Source organism: Oryx dammah, unplaced genomic scaffold, assembly GCF_014754425.2.
Source record: "Oryx dammah isolate SB20612 unplaced genomic scaffold, SCBI_Odam_1.1 HiC_scaffold_7, whole genome shotgun sequence".
Classification (NCBI taxonomy): domain Eukaryota; kingdom Metazoa; phylum Chordata; class Mammalia; order Artiodactyla; family Bovidae; genus Oryx; species Oryx dammah.
In genome coordinates, this window is record NW_024070191.1 from 29473376 (window position 1) to 29493323 (window position 19948).

The 19948-nt window shown below is 41.7% G+C and overlaps 2 protein-coding genes across 2 annotated transcripts in view; one reads left to right on the forward strand and one right to left on the reverse strand.

Annotated features, from left to right (window-relative positions):
* UNC5D (unc-5 netrin receptor D) overlaps window positions 1-19948 on the forward strand; it is a 633424-nt gene that overhangs the window by 32015 nt on the left and 581461 nt on the right. The window lies entirely within an intron of this gene.
* Window positions 429-1055, reverse strand: LOC120865641 (60S ribosomal protein L19-like). The gene has a single exon (XM_040242922.1). The coding sequence runs from the start codon at window positions 1032-1034 to the stop codon at window positions 444-446; it is 591 nt and encodes a 196-aa protein (XP_040098856.1). The 5' UTR covers window positions 1035-1055; the 3' UTR covers window positions 429-443.

Below are 19948 nucleotides of genomic sequence, written 5' to 3' on the forward strand. Positions count from 1 at the left end.
CTTAAAGTATAATTTCAGTTGTCCTGCTGAGGAATGTGATCTTTGCTTCCACTTGAAACATTTTCCCTTTTAAGTGTCCCTCATAGACTGAATTCCCTGGGATGCAGGTACCGAGGATGCTGTGGGGTGAGTGGGGGGAGCTGGATTGGAGGAGGGTGAAATTGAAGGACACTGTAGCTACGACAGAGGTTGCAGAGATTCCATGGGCTCAGAGTGGAATGGGCCATTAGAACTGTCCCAAATGGGAACCAGTGCCTACTTTAAATACACCCCCGTGGCCATCTTCTGCCCCTAACAGTCCCCAGATCCGGCCTGCCTGTGGGGATGACGGGGCTTACTTTGAATGAGGAAGACTTTTTTTTTTTTTTAAGGCTTGTCTTTTATTGAATGAGTGATCTATGCAATTGTCAAGGCCACTATGTACAGAGAAGAGGAGGAGAGCTTTATTTCTTGGTCTCTTCCTCCTTGGACAGATTCTTGATGATTTCCCCCTCCTTGGCCTGGAGTTGCTCTTCACGGCGCTTGCTGGCTTCCTTGGTCTTAGACCTGCGGGCCTCAGCCTGGTCCGCCAGAAGCTTCTTGCGAGCCTTGTCTGCCTTCAGCTTGTGGATATGTTCCGTGAGATTCCGCCTGTTTTTGAACGCGTTACCCTTCACCTTCAGGTACAGGCTGTGATACATGTGGCGGTCAATCTTCTTAGAGTCACGGTATTGTCTGAGCAGCTGGCGCAGAATTCTCATCCTCCTCATCCAGGTTACCTTCTCGGGCATTCGAGCATTGGCAGTACCCTTTCGCTTACCTATACCCATATGCCTGCCCTTCCGGCGAGCCAAGGTGTTTTTCCTGCATTGAGCCTGGGAATGGACAGTCACAGGCTTCCGGATGATCAGCCCATCTTTGATCAGCTTCTGGATCTGCTGGCGGGCGTTGGCATTGGCAATTTCATTGGTCTCATTGGGGTCCAACCAGACCTTCTTTTTGCCACAGCGAAGGACACTGGAGGCAAGCCTCTTCTGAAGCCTGAGCATACTCATGGCCGTGGCCGCAGCGGAGAAAGGCAGGAGGACTCTTGAGTGAGAAATTAACCAAGGGCTGGTCTCCAACGTCTGCACCTAAGTGCCTGCAGTTACCCAGTGTATTCACAGGGACTCGGCTTGAACTACCAGGTCGAGATAATTCCCAGTTTCCACACTGTGTTGCTTTTTTTTCCTTTCAAATCCAGGTTTTCAGCAATCGGTATGAAAAAAAGCAAGTACCATATAAAAACCAATGCAAAGCAGAAAAGGAGAGTGGTGGTGTCCACTTGCCCAGGGCTTGATATTAGAGTGCCCAATGGCTGCTAAGTGGTTAGGACTTGAATACTTACCAAGTTGTAAACAGTAGGTTGGGTGTCTCTTTAAGACTGTCATGAAGGACTCTCAGAAGTTAGCAAGTTTGAGGAGCTCTGGCCTTAGAACAGTTGTTGGGAGAGAAGGGCTCATCTGAAAGCTGTCAGCCACCAGTGCTTCCAGCTGGGAGTATTTTGTCCTGGAGTTGGAATCTGAATGCAACCCCTAGGTTTCATTACAGGGAATCATTATTGAGTAACCTCCTTACCAGATGCAAATCTTAAAAGTCAGACATAGCATCAAACCAAACACTACTTCTTCAGTTAATCTACAGGAGACATTTAAAGTAATCATGAAAGTGTGAAGATGCGTGTGTCCTAAGATTCTCTGGTTGCCGTCCTTCATGTTAACTTGTACCTGACAGTCAGGAAATGTGTAGGCATTTCAAGATGGGATCAGGAGGTGTGATGTTAGTGCCCAAGTCCCTGGCTGCAACTTTGTGTTTTAGATCTTTAAGTTGGCTCTTGTTAGGTTGAAAAAGCTTATAGCCAGGCCTCTTTTGGACTTAAGGAATCCAACTTCCCTCAATGGGAGGGAGTTGAATTCTGAATTTTGCTGTGAAACACAGTGTTAAAGAGTTTCCTCTATATTGGAAAGTTTCCCAAAATATTGATTTCAGAAATATTTTTCCCCAGGGAAGTTAGAGGGAAAAAAATAGCAAAAACTCAGCTAAAACATACTCTATTTTGAGGTTTTAGTTTTACAACATTGGCCCTTCAGGTGTGTGTGTGTATGTGCTCACTTAGTCGTCTCTGACTGTTTGCAGCCCCATGGACTGTAGCCCTCCAGGCTCCTCTATCCATGGAATTCTTCAGGCAAGACTGCTGGAGTGGGTTGCCATGCCCTTCTCTAGGGGATCTTCCCAACCCGGGATCGAACCCTTGTCTCCTGCATTGGCAGGCAAATTCTTTAACAGTGAGCCACCTGGGAACCCTCCTCCAGGTGGATATATTTGAAAATCTCCTATGTGACAGTTATTATTGGTTTATGTAAATCCAGTTGTTTTTCCATTGTAGCTTGGATCAGAAAACTCTTACCTAGTGACTGCAGAGCCTGAAAAGTTTGTTAAATGTAAATTTACCATCTTCCACATACATTTTATTTATAACTCTGGGGAAAATACACGCCTTAACAACCCAAAGCATTTCATTTTTTCATAGGTCTGCTAGTATGATTTTTACGCCTACTACGGACTTTTAATCAATTTGTAATTTGTTTTTCTTTTTTTTTTTGCTTACTGATGGAGTATGTGTTTGTCTAATTCAGTTGATTGAGCATAATTGTGGTTTGAATGGTGCTCATGTTTACCACTGAGAACCCCAAATCTTGTCTCTTAAAGTTAAAAAGACCTTGCTCATTACCAGCTGGCATTTAAAGAATAAAATCTTTTCTTAGTCATCGTAATATATAGGTTTCCTCTGATGGTATTGTGAATTTTTTTTTTTTTTTAAATGTTGGCTGTTTTGGATCTTCGTTGCTGCATGGAATGCTTTTTCTCTAGTTGCAGCAAGAGGCGCCTACTCTCTAGTTGCGGTGGGCAGGCTTCTGATTGCAATGGCCTCTTTTGTGAACCACGGGTTTCTGGACTCACAGACTCAGTAGTTTTGGCTCCCAGACTCTAGAGCAAAGGCTCAATAGTTGTGGTTCACTACGCTTAGTTGCTCCCTGGCATGTGAGATCTTCTTGGATCAGGGATCGAACCGGTGTCTCCTGCATTGGCAGGGGGATTCTTTACCACTGAGCCACCAGGGAAACCTCAAACATGAATTTTTTAAAAGACACCTTGGGAAAATAAAGACAGCACAGTGCAAAAGGACTGCCAGAGTGAAAAGCTAAGAACAAATTGTTTCTTCAGATGATGTAGCGAATCTCTAGAGAAGGATTTTTTTCATAAGAACCTGTTGCCTAACTCAAGCACAGCAGTGGTCATGTTAAGAAGCTAAACTGCCTCTCAAGGGTCAGGGAGAAAATGACTCAGTAGCCAAATTGAATTTGTAACCTGTAACTTACCTGGCTGGTATCGGCAGAGGTCCAGCACCTCTGGGTTCAGTGTGTGTGTGTCTGTGTGTGTACAGGCATACACATGTCCAGCTTCAGTGACAGTGACTGGTGATTCATGACATGTCCTTTGATCAGCCTAGAAACTCCAAATCTCACTGAGACACCCCATTTTGTCCTTTGGTGGCAGAGTTTGATATCAACTTTAATTCGTTATATGTCCCATAAAAGACATAGGTGGTTAGCAGCAGCTTCATCACCTCAAAGTTTGTCTGTTTGTGTCTCAATTATTGAATATGTATGTGAACCATAGGCGACAACAGCCCGAGGGAGTTTTAGTAGGCAAAACACCTTAGTATAGTGTTAAAAGTATTTTAGGTTTATCAATTCTAAAAATCTCTTTGATTACAATGAAATAGGAAGATAAATCTGCACATTTCTTCTCTCACTTTTCTTTCAAATTTTCGCCAAATTTCTCTTTATCCTCGTACTCTGGTTTCTGTTTTTGTTGCCAGGATTCTTCCCAAAGGCCCAGGGTAGAAGAAATCTAATATTTCGGATTAAAAGTTCATAACATATGTCACCATCTGTTATAAGTAAATTAGTGTGTCCTAATTTCAGGCAAAGTGTGATGGAGAAATAGTTTTATAAATTCAAATCAATAGTATTGTGACAAAAAGTGTGGGAAATCATGTCTTTCATGCAGAAAAATGGGATCTGCATTTCTTGTCTCTGCGGCAATGTAATTGCAAATTGGTATTCCTGTTCTTGGGGGTTCCTTGGTGGCTCAGGGGCCTCCAGTGCAGGAGACCTGGGTTCGATTCCTGGGTCAGGAAGATCCCCTGGAGAAGGAAATGGCAACCTACTCCAGTATTCTTGCCTGGGGAATCCCATGAACGGAGAAGCCTGGTGGGCTACAGTCCATGAGGTCACAAGAGATTGGACATGACTTAGCAACTAAACAACAGTCTTCTTTTTCTTGGTGTATTTTTATTCATGTTTCAGCTCCGTGAAATTATGCTTGTTTCATTTTGTTTTCATTATTTTTGGAGTCGGGGTGACAAAAAGTGTGAGCTTTCAAGATCTAATCTCATTTTGAACGTTTACTCTCCGTGTGACTTGGAGGAAATCAGTGTGCCATGGTTTCCTCATCTGTAAAATGGGTATCATGATATTTCCTAGGGCTTGAGCTACTATATAGTGTAACATTGATTTGCCTCTAACAGCTGCTTTGTTTGCATGGCCTACCTTTCACACACTTGTATCTATCAACCAATCTATATTCTAAATTGTTTTCATGTGTAGTGTAAATTTTTTCCCCTAGTACTCAGACCTTGTGTAGACAAAATAGTGCAGAATTTCTAAAGGATTAGGGGCAGTATGGCCAGAGAAATGGAATCTATGCAAAGTCTGATTCTTTCCTTGGAAGACGGGATAGAGGTATAATATTTCCTTTGTGGTTTAATGTTTGATCAGTTTTATTAGTGGTTTTATGGAAATCAGAAATACTGTAGAATGTTTTTGGCAGTTTATACATTTTTCAGTGTATATCCATCTAATTGTGCCTTTTTATTTATATTTTTTATTGGAATGTAATTGCTTCATAATGTGTTAGTTTCTGCTCTACAGTGAAGTGAATCAACTACATGTGTACATATACCCCCTCGCTTTCTGAACTCCCTCCTCCCCACTACCCCGTCCCACCCCTCTAGGTCACCACAGAGCACCAAGCTGGGCTTCCTGTGCTGTACAGCATCTGCCAACTAGCTGTCTGTTTTATACACGATGGTGCTTTGATGTCAGACCTAATTTCCCAGTTTATCCCACCCTCCCCTTCCCTCCTGTGTCGACACATTTGTTCTCTACATCTGCGTTTCGATTCCATTTTTCAAGTCCTCTGGATAAGTTGTCAGAACAAGGGGTTATACTGATTGCTTCATAATAACATGGTTATATTGGCCACGAACTTGCTCTCTGAATGTCAAATATTGACATGTAACAGATCAAAGGTTAGATGTGTGAAAGGTTGCTTGGATGGTGGTGGGGTTCAGAATTGCTTCTGGGCAGGCAGGTTTTGACTGAAAGTTGATTGATTAAATTAGCACAACTAATGAATAACCCATCAGAATATTGGTCAGACTCCAATGCATAGACAAGTGAGGTCAAGAAGGCCCACATGAACCCTGGTAATACAAGTACTCTTCAAGCTAGGGTGAGATTTTGCCAGTGGATTCAAACATTTTTGAGCCATTACTGTAGCTAGGCATATTTTGAGATGGCTTTATCCAGCTGCTTTAAGCAGATACCATTAAAATTTTGATTATCCATCTTTTCCCACTTGTTTTGATTTCATATTCATTAAGCAGTTTTTTTATAATTTCCCTTGTCATTCTGTATATAAGGAGGTGGAGGTGATTTTTGCTTGAAACAATTCTTGGGATAGTTGTCTATCATTATTAATTAATACATAAGCATTGGAATGATTGGCCTGTCCACTGGCAGGAATAAATCTTTAGGATAGTACTTTAAAAATTGGTAAATAGATGGTGCATTTTCAGAGCTTTTTCTCAGTGAAGAAGAGTTTTCAATCACTTATTCCTTTCAGTTCAGTTCAGTTCAGTCTAGTCGCTCAGTCGTGTCTGACCCTTTGCAACCCCATGAATTGCAGCACGCCAGGCCTCCCTGTTCATCACCATCTCCTGTAGTTCACTCAGACTCACGTCCATCGAGTTGGTGATGCCATCCAGCCATCTCATCCTGGGTCGTCCCCTTCTCCTCCTGCCCCCAATTCCTCCCAGCATCAGAGCCTTTTCCAATGAGTCAACTTTTCGCATGAGGTGGCCAAAGTCCTTTACTGATTCTTTTTTCTGTGTTTGCTCCGGTCTCTGTGTGATATTCCTATAATGCATGTTGACTATCCTGTACCTGGGTTCATTTTTTTTTTTTATATTACCATATATTTAATTTTGTTTTATTATTTTTTTTAATATAATTTATTTTTTTCACTTTACAATTCTGTATTGGTTTTGGCGTACCTGGGTTCATGATCATTCAGCTTTTCCTTTTTTCTTGACTGATTTGAGTTTTTCCACAGTTTGGACTGCTATTCCCTGCCTTTGTTACTGTCTTAACTATGTAGGCTGGCCTTTCTGGTTTTCCCTTGTTCTTGACTGCCTCTTTCCATGATCCTCTCTTTTCAGAGATGCAGTGTCCTTTTGAGTTGTATTTAGAGAAGACATTTAAAAGAAATTCTTCCATTTCTTACTGTCATGGTGTTTCTTAGGAAGATAGTCACTTTGTCTCTTCAGAATTTTGCTTATGTGCAAGCGGAAACGTCTGTGGTTTTCAAAGATTGGCATTGGAAATGTATCCTTTCAGAGATGGTGTGGAATACTTTGCAGTGTTTCAGCTCTAATGAAAGTGCTCAGAGATGCAGGGGCAGAGGTGGGGATGACCTGAGCCAAAGGAGGTACCCCAGGCAGCTTGACCTGTTGGCCAGTTTCTCCTTGTAGAGCAGTCTGTAGGAATTTGCTGGACTACTGCTTTCTTACTTGGCCTGGTCTAGTTCTTCCGATCAGCAGCCAACCAGGACCGTACTCCATTCTTCATGCCCAGGGAAAGCCAGGTTTAATCTGTCAGTGACTTCTTATCGCAAAGGGCCCTCCAGCTCCTTGTGGACTCCAGATACACTGGGGAAGTCACCTGTGCCTCATACCACACCCATGCTCATCACCAACCCTGCCATTGTTACCTAGTGGGTGTTGGCAAAACTAATTTTCTGGATCATTTTTGCGACTCTCCCAGGTAGATACTTCCTTTGCATTTAAGAGGTCTTTGTTTGGGTGTACTTTCCTTAATTTATTTCCATCTGTATTATGTCTATAAAGTCCTTGAAGTTTCTGGTGTAAAAACCATAAGCAGATTATTCTTTATTTTTTTAAAAAATCCAACTAATGGTCATTTCAATGCATGTCTGAACTATGGAATGGAGTTTCATGGGTTTGAGGAAATGTCTGCCCATTCCAGTATTCTAGCTTGGAAAATCCCATGGACAGAGGAGCCTGATGGGCTACAGTTTATGGGGTTGCCAAAGAGTTGGACATTACTGAGCATGCATGCATTCTTTAGTTTTAAAAAACCCAGTTGGAAAAAAAAAAAAAAACCAACCCCAGTTGATTGTCATTTCAGTGTGTGTCTGAATTAGAAAATGGAGTTTCATGGAATTTCTTTATATTACCTGGAGAAGTGTCTTTTCAAAACAATCTCCTAAATATTAAAATTTTTTTGCTATTTTTATTGCTATTAATTTTTATTAGTTTTTGTTTTATTGGGGTATGGTTGATTTACAATAATGTGTTAGTTTCAGGTATATAACGTAGTTACTCAATTATACATAGACATATGTTCTTTTTCAGATTCCTTACTCATATAGGTTATTACAGAATATGATACAAATGAACTTGTTTATAAAACAGAAACAGACGTGCAGATTTTGAAAACAAACTTACGGTTCCCCAAGAGGAAGTAGGGGGCTATAAATTAGGAGTTTGAGATTAACATGCATACAGTATTATATATAAAATAGATAACCAACCAGGACCTTACTGTATAGCACAGGGGACTCTCCTACTCAATAAATGTTAAGTTTTGTACACTGTGATAGGGTCTAGTTATTAGCACCAGTAGTGAGTGATTATCTGCCCTAAGAAAGATACAGGATTTACAGCCTCGGAGAAATCCAATTTCTGCTTTATGCCGGGCTCCCTGCTATGAGCCCAGGAGACTGCAGAGCCTGCCAGAATCTCCTGTGCCCTGCTGAGATGATCTGAAGAGGATGGGGGCATCTCCTGCATTCTAATGATGCCCTCCTTTCAATGCCTGTGTGCTCAGTCATTTTGTAAATAGCGACTCCTGCTTATAGACGTGCGGCATTCCTTCCGCAAAAGGAAGGTAAATAAACTCAAGAGGAATAGTCCGGACTTCACTCAATTGTCCACCCACCGGCAACTCGAGGTGTCCGTGTTTACCGTGGAGAGAGATGGTGTTGGGAAATGAGGGCCAGCTGTTTTGTGAGATTTAACGATGAACTTGTAAACTATTCAGAGAACATAAACACAGTATAAATTTTATGTAGGTGGCAAATTGCTCCCAAGCCGAATGACCCTTTGCAATGAAGTGAACATTTGTCAGCATCGTATTTGTGTTGTAGGTCACACGGGTGATTAATGAACATGGTTCCCAAATGTAAAATATGGAGGAGTGAGTCCTCTGTGGCCCGTTAATAACCAGGGCTCCTGCCGCAGTAAACCTCGAGGGATGATGGAGACTCTTCCTTCTCACCTTTATGCCAGCTACTTCCACACATACACAGGTATAAATGCTCTGATGTTGAACGCTGCTGAAATGACCTTGCTTTGCTTCTGAAAGACTCTGGGGGGTAGAGACAGACCTGGGCCGTGGGTGGATTGGGTTCTCCCATTGGCAAAAGATCCTCAGCTTCCAATTAACTGCAGCAAAGTGGAGTCAAGACCAACAGAAGGTTAACACTATACACCCCACCTTGTAAATCAAGAAAAATTCAGGATTCTGGGTGCTGTTATAATGGAAACGGAGCATTATCTTTTCAGTCATGCAGGTAAAGACCCAAGCATACTATGCTCCTCCATCAGTGTCCCTGAGGGACTGTATCCAAGACCCCTGTGGATCCCAACACCCATGGGTGCCAAGTCTCTTGTGTGCTAAAATGGTATTGTGCTGTCAGTCCTTTGCAGCCACAGATTCTGTATCTGCTGTTGGTTGAATACATGCATGTGGAAGCTTTGAATCCAGAGAGATGAGTGTATCAACACTATGTATGAAGAAGGAAAGCTGCCTTCTCTGTCCAGAGGTTGAATTACACTTTCCTCTGCTAGAGGAACTTTTTAGAGAAGACAGTAGTGAAGTCTTGATATTCAGTCATTTAGTGTTTAGTGAGGGTCTGTGTCCTGTGTGACGTGTTAGATCTGTAGTTGATCTTCCTGATATGTTTTCCCTGCATCTGCTTTGATCTGTGAAATTGTGTCTGTTCCCACATGTGGGTGGCGGGGGTGACTGTTAACGTGAGGATGTAGGTGACATAACAAGGAATGCATCTGTCTCTCGTTGATGACTTTTTACCTGCTTTCAGCCATAGCAGATACCACTGCTGTCTGTCAGTACTTGAAACGTGCCCGTGCTGCTTATACAAATTGTATCTTTAGAAATCTGCATTTTCTAATTTAGCATGGACCCCTTTTCCTTTGGACTTTACCAAGTAGTAAAGAACCTGCCTGCTCATGCGGGTTAGACAAAAGAAATGAGGGTTCGATCCCTGAGTTGGGAAGATCCCCTAAAGGAGTACACAGCAATCCACTCCGATATTCTTACCTGGAGAATTCCATGGACTGAGGAGCCTGGCGGGCTGCGGTCCATGGGGTCACAGAGAGTCAGACAGGACTGAAGCGACTGAGCCTGCGCACACACTTCTTTTCCTTCCCCTTGCCATTTTCCCTTTGCCTAGAAGGCTGCCTGTAAGTGGACTTCTCTCCTTGATGCTTTCCTCCATCAGTTCATTCTGTCCTGGGTTGCCAGGTTGATCTTCATGAGGTTCTGATCCTGTCTCTCCCTTCTCAAATTCCCTGGTTCCCCATTGCCTAGCAAATGAAGTTCCCAGTTGATATTTATTTAAAGCACACGTGTGCCTGCCTCCCCACTCGTTATCGGATTCCTTTTCCGTGTCACTGCAGGCACAACGCCTCCTCCCTCTGCTTCCCCGGCCAGAGCTCGCTCTTGTCTTCACCAGCTCCCCAGGCCTTTACGTGGCCTCACATCTCTGCTCTGTGATCATGCGTCCATGTACCCTCCTCCCCATGGGCAAACTCCTCTCTGTGCTGGAGCCATTGCTTCACATCTTCCTTCTGACTCTGCCCTGATGAGAAAGTACCTCTTTCCTGACAATGTGGCATTTCTGCATTTTCCTCTGGGCCCTCAAAGCCCTGATTGAAGGAAGGAGAGATCTCTCCAGCACCAAGCTGCATGGGGCACATGAGGGGCACCGTTCGTTGAAGATCCATCCCTCTGTCACTGGGTGTCCATGTTTCTTGCGCTAATTACAGCTCTTTACCTGTAATATTGTTTTTGGGCCAAAGTTCTCCTTTCTGAAACTCTTTCATTGCTGTACCCTCTAGCTAGAAGACACTCTTCCAAGTCACATACGTGATTCCTTTTGTTTTTTGATGGGAGGAAAATTGCTTTTCAGTGTTTCTGCCACACAACGTGAATCAACCATAAATGTACATATATCCCCTCCCTCTTGGATGTCCCACGCCTCTACGTCATCACAGAGCCCCGCGCTGAGCTCCCTGTGCTAGAGAGCGGGCCCCCACTAGCTATCTGCTTTACACATGCTGCTAAGTCGCTTCATTCGTGTCCGACTCTGTGCAGCCCCATAGACGGCAGCCCACCAGGCTCTGCTGTTCCTGGGATTCTCCAGGCAAGAACACTGGAGTGGGTTGCCATTTCCTTCTCCAATGCATGAAAGTAAAAAGTGAAAGTGAAGTCACTCAGTCGTATCTGACTCTTAGCGACCCCATGGACTGCAGCCCACCAGGCTCCTCCGTCCATGGATTTTCCAGGCAAGAGTACTGGAGTGGGTTTACACATGGTCGTGTGTATATATCAGTGCTGCTCTATTAGTTGGTTCCATCCTCTCCTTCCCCTGGTGTGTCCTAAGCCCGTGCTCTACATCTATGTCTATATTCTTGCCCTGCAGATAGGTTCATCAGTACCAGTGTTGCCCTATGGGCATGCCTGAGAACTGAGGCTTAGGATAACCCCCATCCACTGCCCCCTGTGACCTGCATCTCCATTATTACAGGAAATAAATTCTGCCATGCCTTGATGCTTCTCCGTGGATATTATTTTCCCGTTTCTCGCCTACTTCCTTCATTTCATTTGGTGAATGGTGTTATGATAGTGTCTTAAATCTAGGTATCCTTCTCACTTTTATATTCTCTGTTTTATGAATTACTTTTTTTTTTTTTTTTTTTTTTTATGAATTACTTTTATATCACTTCTTGAATACGCACATTTAATGACTTGTCCCCTCACATGTACTCAGTTATTCTTTTAGGTACTAAAATATTATATTATTTTCCATCACTTAATATCCATCTAGGCAGGATTCTACTGTAAAAACAGTTCTAAATCTCCAAAGGCTCAGAACAATTTGCAGAGGCTGGAACTTGGTCTCAGTTTTCTTTTGCCTTTCTTAAAGTAAGTAAGAGAAACAAACCTAGGCATAGTTGGTCTCTTTGTAAAATATCTCGTGGATTGGTGGCCTGTTTCTGAATACTGCTGTGCGTGTTGCCACAGCAGCCAACACTCAGAACACCATGCTCTGGGATTGCTAACTACCACCCCTTTTGAACAATTCTGACACATAATTTTCTTTATGCCTGTTTATTGCTAATATTTAGTTGTAAACTATAAATACAGTAAATAGCCTCCTCTTTTAGAAACCATCAGATCAGACTTGACTGTAAAACGCTATGACCCTCCTTGAGAGCAATTTTCATCCTTTTTTATGTGAATCATCAGAAATTTTCGTCGTGTATGAGGTGTCTTCAACAAGGAGAAGGGGTTGTCAGGGCGAGGGTAGGATTCCTGTATTTCTTTGGCCAATTCTTTGAATAAATAGGAAGACAAAGACCACGTGAAACTATATCAGACTGTATTATGCTTGTGTATACTTTTTGCTGAAATAATCATACTGAGTTTAGAAGTTATATGTACAAAGCAATGCTAGACTCATAGAAAGTATAAGTGACATTTATTAAACTAAATAGCAAATATTTTTCTTTAAAATACAGTTTATAAAATCTTCTTTTAACTGATTTTTAAAAACTTCACAACTTTTGGCACTTCCCTGGTGGTTCAGTGGTTAAGACTCCACATTTCTGTTAAAAGGGGCTCACGTTCTATCCCTAGTCAGGTAACTAAGAATCCACATTCCAGGCGGCACGGCCAAAAAATTTTAAAAAGCATTTGCTACTTTTGGTGACAGAGATTTTCTTTGCACACGAATGGCAAAGTATCATTTCCCTTTGCTACCACCGATACCATTCATCTAAACTCCAGGTTTGATGCAAGGAGTTGCAGATAAATTACCTCCTGGCAATTTCAGTTATATGTACCAGTTGTCACTGGTAAAGAAGCCACATTTGTTTTCCATGTAGCAGTAGAAAGTCTGGGAAAGTTACTTAAAAATATCATTTGTATTTTCTGTAAGTAAAGCATTTCTATCTCTGAGTTAGATGTTGCAAAGTTATTTTAATCAGTTTGCATCCCCTGACTCCGAGGGCATTTTTTCCTTTTTGATACCTTCCTGACCAGTGAGTTAAAAGTAGACTCTTTCTGGCTATTGAATGCGTTTGAATTCTTGGCCTTGAAATAATTATTAACACCTCAGTGATATACTCACGAAACAGTGACCTTTGTGTTTCTGATTTTTTTTAACGTGTATGGTGTCATATAATGGCACTAATGTAAAATCATAAGACTTTCACATCTTTGTCTACAAACCACAAACTGTACCCAGGTAGATGTGAAATTGTTTACCAGTGTTGATAGCCTCATTGTCAGACTCAGGGATGAGGAAAAGTCCTGTGGGTTTCCCAGCTCTGCCTTTGCAGAAAAAGACCGATTCATCTTCAGGTGAACACCCTCCCTAGCAGAATTAGAGCATTCATGCTAAAACATACTGTACATAGAGGAGATAACCATGATCCCAAATGTTTGGCTCTTGTTTAGAAGTAGTAACTGGTTTCAGTGAAGCTTTGAGTAAGTTGTGTGTTCTATGAATCTGTAAATAAAATTAAATTTTCTCTGTAGGAGGTGATAGTTGAATCTGAGTGAGTCGCTGGGTAGCATTCATTTTGCTATTATATGAGACGAAGGTGAAAGGGAAAGAAGATCTAGCTCATAGATCAATTAAATTTCTTTAGGGAGCTGGAGTAAACAATTTGTTCTTTTGGTCCAAAGCACAGAATGGTTAAAAAAAAAAAAAAGTCACTGTTCCATCTCAAATTAAGCTTCTTATTGAGGAAACCTTACTGGGGATAAGTTCTGCAAAAATTAACCCCACGGAGGGCTGGCAAAGTCACAGGTCTATTTCCTCATCCATGAAGTTGACAGTGAGGCTTCTAACACTGTCTAGGAGTTTCACATCTGTCTCCCTACAGTTTGGAGTTTCTAGGTCACAGAGGTAAGAGTCTTGGGATGATTCACTTGGGAACTTTTATATGACAGTATATACTTAAAAAAGAATAACATTAGAAACATAAGTCACAATTTAGTGCGTGTGTGATTTTTTAGGAAAAAAATTCAAAGTGATAACTATTCATGGGGCCCCAAAGTTTTACATAAAGATGAAAAAGCTGTTTGGGAGTTAAGAATTCCTGTAGCCTTCTGTAAAATCTGTCTTGACAACTGTTAAAAGGCATTATCGTCAGAAATAGGGCTGCATTTCACTGTCTGTCAAATATATCCCACATAGAGGACTTTAAGAAAGTATGACAAGAAGGTGTGTTAAAGCAATTGGAAGAAATCAGCAAAGATCAGTTACTTCTGGCTACTTTTAGGAGAGACTTCAGAATAACCCCCCAAACCAGGGACCAGGACCTTCAGTGGAAACTGAGTGGATCAGAATGGTCATTCATATACTGTGAGCAAAAAGGAGTGAAGGAATTCGAAACCACTTCTTTATTTTTGTACAAGTCGACCAACCAACTGTTCTAAAAATAAGTACCTTGGAGGAAATGTCTCTCCAAGGTCATGTGACTTCCCTGGTGTTGTGGGAATAATTTGCAGCCCAAAGCTGGCATCTCTGAGGGCCTGGGAGCTGCTGATGGGAAAGTAGACAGGCTTTTGCACCAGAGAAATCATTGAGCTGAGAAACTGAAGAATAGTAGTTTCTGGACTCAACTTCACTTGTCCCAGGGGTTGGCTCTTAGACATTTGGGTGACTTCTGGGCTCTTGTTTTTTTTTTTTTATGCTTAAATGAGGTGGACAGCAGATTGCATGACCTTTAAGGCCATCTGACCACTGATAGGCCTTGAGTCTAAATTCCATTCCTTCCATTCCATTCTTCCATCTTTACCTTTTATGTTACTGAACTTCAGCTAATCAGAGGCATAGCTCACATTTGTTGTAATGATGAGGTTCAGTTTGAAGTCTAACTGGGTCCTTGTTTTATACTTAATTTCATCTAGTCAGAGCTATGGTTTTTCCAGTAGTCATGTATGGATGTGAGAGTTGGACTGTAAAGAAAGCTGAGCAGCGAAGAATTGATGCTCTTAAACTGTGGTGTTGAGAAGACTCTTGAGAGTCCCTTGGACTGCAAGGAGATCCAACCAGTCCATCCTAAAGGAGATCAGTCCTGGGTGTTCATTGGAAGGACTGATGTTGAAGCTGAAACTCCAATACTTTGGCCACCTGATTTGAAGAACTGATTCATTTGAAAAGACCTTGATGCTGGGAAAGATTGAAGGCAGGAGAAGAGGATGACAGAGGATGAGCTGGTTGGATGGCATCATCGACTTGATGGACATAAGTTTGAGCAAGCTCTGGGAGTTGGTGATGGACAGGGGGAAGGCTGGTGTGCTGCAGTCCATGGGGTCATAAAGAGTCAGGTGTGACTTAGCGATTGAACTGAACTGAAATGTTACATACGGTCATATTAATATATTATAATACAGATGTTTAGTGTTATAGTTAATATAGTAAATAGTAAACATGAATAATATATTTGATACTGTAATATACTTATGTATTTATAATATAAAGATTTACTTTTAAATATTTATATATACATATATTTAAAGTATAAAAAATGAGTACTCAGGCTTTCAATTGAACCTCATCTTTACATGTATCACTTTGAACTCCCATCAGTATTTGGTTAGCTGAAGTTTAACAAAGCAAGTAGCATATATAACATGTTATAGCATATAATGGGCTGCCCTGGTGGCTCAGATGGTAAAGAATCTACATGCAATGCAGGAGACCCATGTTGGATCCCTGGGTTGGGAAGATCCCCTGGAAAATGGCAACCTACTCCAGTATTCTTGCCTGGAGAATCCCATGGACAGAGGAGCCTGGTGAGCTACAGCCGATGGTCACAAAGAGTCGGACATGACTTAGCGACTGAATATGTACAACATATACAATAAATATTTACTATATTATATAGTATACAATTTCTATGTTATATAACAAATATAGCATGGCATTTATAATATGATATAACATATAAAACTGTTATGTATATTGTATATTTATTGTGCATATATATATATACACATATATATATACACATATATGCTGCTGCTGCCAAGTCGCTTCAGTTGTGTCCAACTCTGTGCGACCCCATAGACGGCAGCCCACCAGGCTCCCCCGTCCCTGGGATTCTCCAGGCAAGAACACTGGAGTGGGTTGCCATTTCCTTGTCCAATGCATGAAAGTGAAAAGTGAAAGTGAAGTCGCTCAGTCTTGTCTGACTCTTAGCAACCTCATGGTCTGCAGCCTTCCAGGCTCCTCCATCCAGGGGATTTTCCAGGCAAGAGTACTGGAGTGGGGTGCCATTGCCTTCTCCATATATATGTATAAATATATATAAGTATGCCATAAACCAAATGTATTCTTCATGTTCCAAAGAGAAATGTGTACTTACTTGAAATGATGGCTGTGAAGAATTGATGCTTTTGAACTGTGGTATTGGAGAAGACTCTTGAGAGTCCCTTGGACTGCAAGGAGATCCAACCAGTCAATCCTAAAAGAAATTAGTCCTGAATATTTATTGGAAGGACTGATGCTGAAGCTGAAGCTCCAATACTTTGGGCACCTGATGCAAAGAACTGACTCACTGGAAAAGACCTTGATATTGGGAAAGATTGAAGGCAGGAGGAGATGGGGATGACAGAGGATGAGATGGTTGGATAGCATCACCAACTTGATGGACATAAGTTTGAGCAAGCTCCAGGATTTGGTGATGGACAGGGAAGCTGGTGTGCTGTAGTCCATGGGGTCACAAAGAGTTGGACATGACTGAGCAACTGAACTCAATTATGGAAAGATTTATGCAGCCATGTCCAGAAGGATATATTTTCCCTAAAACATTTATCCACTGGTTTTCATTTGGTTCCTGAGACCATTGATTGTCTTCCCCATTTTGGCCACCTAACTGAATTTAGACTATTTCTAAAGTGGAGAGATTCATTGCATTGTAAGCTGGCCAGTTTCTTGGGAGTTTAGAAAGTCAAAATTGCTGGAAGGATATTAACAACTCTCTAGCTCCAAATCCCTTTATGATTGATACAGTTCTATTTTCTCTTATTCTTTTTCTGATTTATTTCCTCCTTTCGCTAATTTTCCATCTCTGAAGAAGGAACTAAAGTGTCCGAATTGCATGCGGAAAGAAAAAGAATTTGTTCTGCATCTCTAATTACCTTTATCTATTATGTTAGGATTTTATTCACTTTGCCAAATTGCACTGCTACAAAGCCCATTAGGGATTTTAAAAACCAGGATTTGTGCATACTGCATATTCAGAACTTTAGTTATTAATTCAGTTCTAGTGGAAAAATTTTGCTCTAATTATGGTAGCATTGCAATGTTGGACATTGGTCAAAGCTTTCAGAGATAGATATAAACAACTTGAATTTATTTTAAGATGAATTAGTTGATTATATTCTGGAGTCAAAAATAAGTGTGCCACACCAGATTCCCTCAGACCCCACACTGTATACTGTATTACCCACATTTTTAAGTCTAAGGGCATTCGGTAAGTAATGTCATGCCAATTTGTGATATTCAAAGTCACATAGTAATATTGATGTTAGTGGGTTCCTTAGAGTTGAAACTCCTATATGTGAAATCAGTTCAGTTAAAAACACAAAAATATTTTGCAAGTCATGGTAAAAACCAATGTCTAGGTAACAACTATCCCTGGGAAGCTTATGTTTGTCTTTATTCAGTTGAATCTACAAAGTTGACCCCAGACAGAGCCATGAAATTTTATCAGTAACTACTTCTATCTGGCCATATTTTTATGCCTCCTACAAAAATAAATGTTTTGTATCTCCCACTTTCCTTCTTTACTTAGGAAAAAATTCTCGTAACTAGTCCTTTAAAAACTTTTCAACTATTGGATTAACTTTTACAAGAAAAGTTTAGTCTAAATTGTGGCTTAATCAGCCTTTCCATTTTCCAGTAAGTTTTAGGATCTAGATAGCAGAAAATAATTTCGGTAGAAGAGTGATTGTGGCTCTGAAATGATGTTGGTCCAGTTACTGGGACCTTCCTTTTCTGTGATCTGCATAGCAGAGAATAGAAAGAGTTAAATGATGGAATCACACCTTTTTAGGAGATGTGATTAGGATGTGATCCCCTTAACAGGTTGGCTGAGGCCGCCTTGAGCAGCAGAACCTAGAATTCATGCCAGGAGGTCTCCTATCCCCCAACTAAGGACATCGTCCCAGCCTGTGTCCTCCCCAAGACCTAATCTCAACTCCATGGCTACTTGAGAGGACTACTGATGAGGGGCATAGAATTCCAGTCCTTGTTGTCCTAGCAGTTAACGCTTTAAAACTATGACAGGAGTTCATTTTGTTCCCTAGCGCTCTGCTGTAAGATGTCTTTATTGTTTCCAGTTATGCATCAGCAGATGCTGAGTACTTAGACCCCAGATTTATTCAAGTTTGGCAGGGTCCTGTGACTTCCACTGGGTGGATTCAAAAGTTAGGGGGCTGCTTTGGTGTCTGCAGCAGAGGGGATATGAGCCTGGATTTCTTCCTTGCCTGTAAGATCAGCACTGGTAACTGGTGTTCTTTTCCGTCAGTCCCAGATATGCTGCTGGTAGGGTTGCCTTTTACTTGAGTCTCCTCTGCACACCACAGGCTTAGCCACAGGGGCCTCCTCTGCTGTTCTGGTAAGTTCAGCTCTACGGAGCATCATCTGCCTTTGTCTCGAGCCCATTCCCTCGATGAAGGCACTGCCTGCAAGTGGAATCCAGCCTTTGTTATAGAAAGTGAAAGTGAGGTCGCTCAGTGGTGTCCAACTGTTTGCAACCCCATGGACTGTAGCCTACTAGGCTCCTCTGTCCATGGGATTTTCCAGGCCAAGGTACTGGAGCGGGTTGCCACAGAAACACCTCCTTATCTCCTGGCTTCTTCCGAGGAAAGCCAGTCTTTCTTCCAGCTAGTCTTTCTTCCTAGCCTTCTCTCCCTTTGAACATTCCTGGTCCAGTTCACCCCTAAAATTTGGTTCCGTGGTCTCTTTAAATTTGTATTTAAAAAAAAAAAAACCCACTCAACTGTTAGTTCTCACTTGGGAATAGGAAAGGGCTGTTTGTCTTAGCTTGAAAAGCTTGTGTGTTCTCCTGAGTGTGGGTCATGGAGACCAGCAGGTGGGAAGGGCTCCTAGGGTACCACAACAAGAGACACGTTAATATCTCGGCAGATGATGCTGTTCCTCGACTCCTTGTCAGAATGAACATTAATTGCTGAAACCTGTACAGAATGGCTATCATTAAAAAGTCTGCAAATAAAAGATATTAGAGAGGAGATGTTAGAAAAGAGAACCCTCCAAAAGCTGTTGGTGGGAAGATAAATCAGTGCAGCTATTATGGAAGACAAGGTGGAGGTTTCTCAAGAAACTAAAAGTAGAGTTGCTTTGTGATCCAGCAGTCCTATTCCTGGGCGTGTACCCAGACAAAGCATAATAAGAAAAGACACATGCACCCCTGTAGTCACAGCAGCTCTATTTACAGTAGCCAAGACATGGAAACAGCCTAAATGTTTATCAGCAGATGAATGGCGTCAAAAAATGAAATAATGCCATTTGCAGTGGCGTGGTGTACCTAGAGGTTATCATACTACTGTCTGATATCACTTATGTGTGGAATCTTAAATAGGGCACAAATGAACCTACCTATGAAACAGAAACAGGCCCACAGATAGAACAGACTTGTAGTTGCCAAGGATGGGGGAAGGAAGAACTGGGAGTTCGAGATAAGCGGATGCACACTAATGTATCCAGGATGAAGAAACAGCACTGTCTTACTGTACAGCCTGCGTGCGGGCATACTGTCTCTCAGCTGTGTCTGACTCTTTGTGACCCCGTGGACTGCAGCCCTCCAGGCTCCTCTGTCCATGGAATTTTCCAGGCAAAAATACTAGAGTGGGTTGCTGTTTCCTCCTCCAGGGGATCTTCCTGACCCAGGGATTGAACCCATGTCTTTTGTTTTCTCCTTCATTGGCAGATTCTTTACCACTGTGCCCACCTGGGAAGCCCCTTACTGTATAGCATAGGGAAGTATATTTGATATCCTGTGATAAACCATGATGGAAATGAATCTGAAAGAGTATATATATATATATATTTGATGTCCTGTGATAACCCATGATGGAAATGAATCTAAAAATGAATAATGAATAATCAGATTCATTTCCATCATGGGTTATCACAGGACATCAAATATATATAT

Coding starts and splice junctions, on each gene's coding strand:
- LOC120865641 (XM_040242922.1), bottom strand. CDS start 1,034: ATGAGTATGCTCAGGCTTCAGAAGAGGCTTGCCTCCAGTGTCCTTCGC.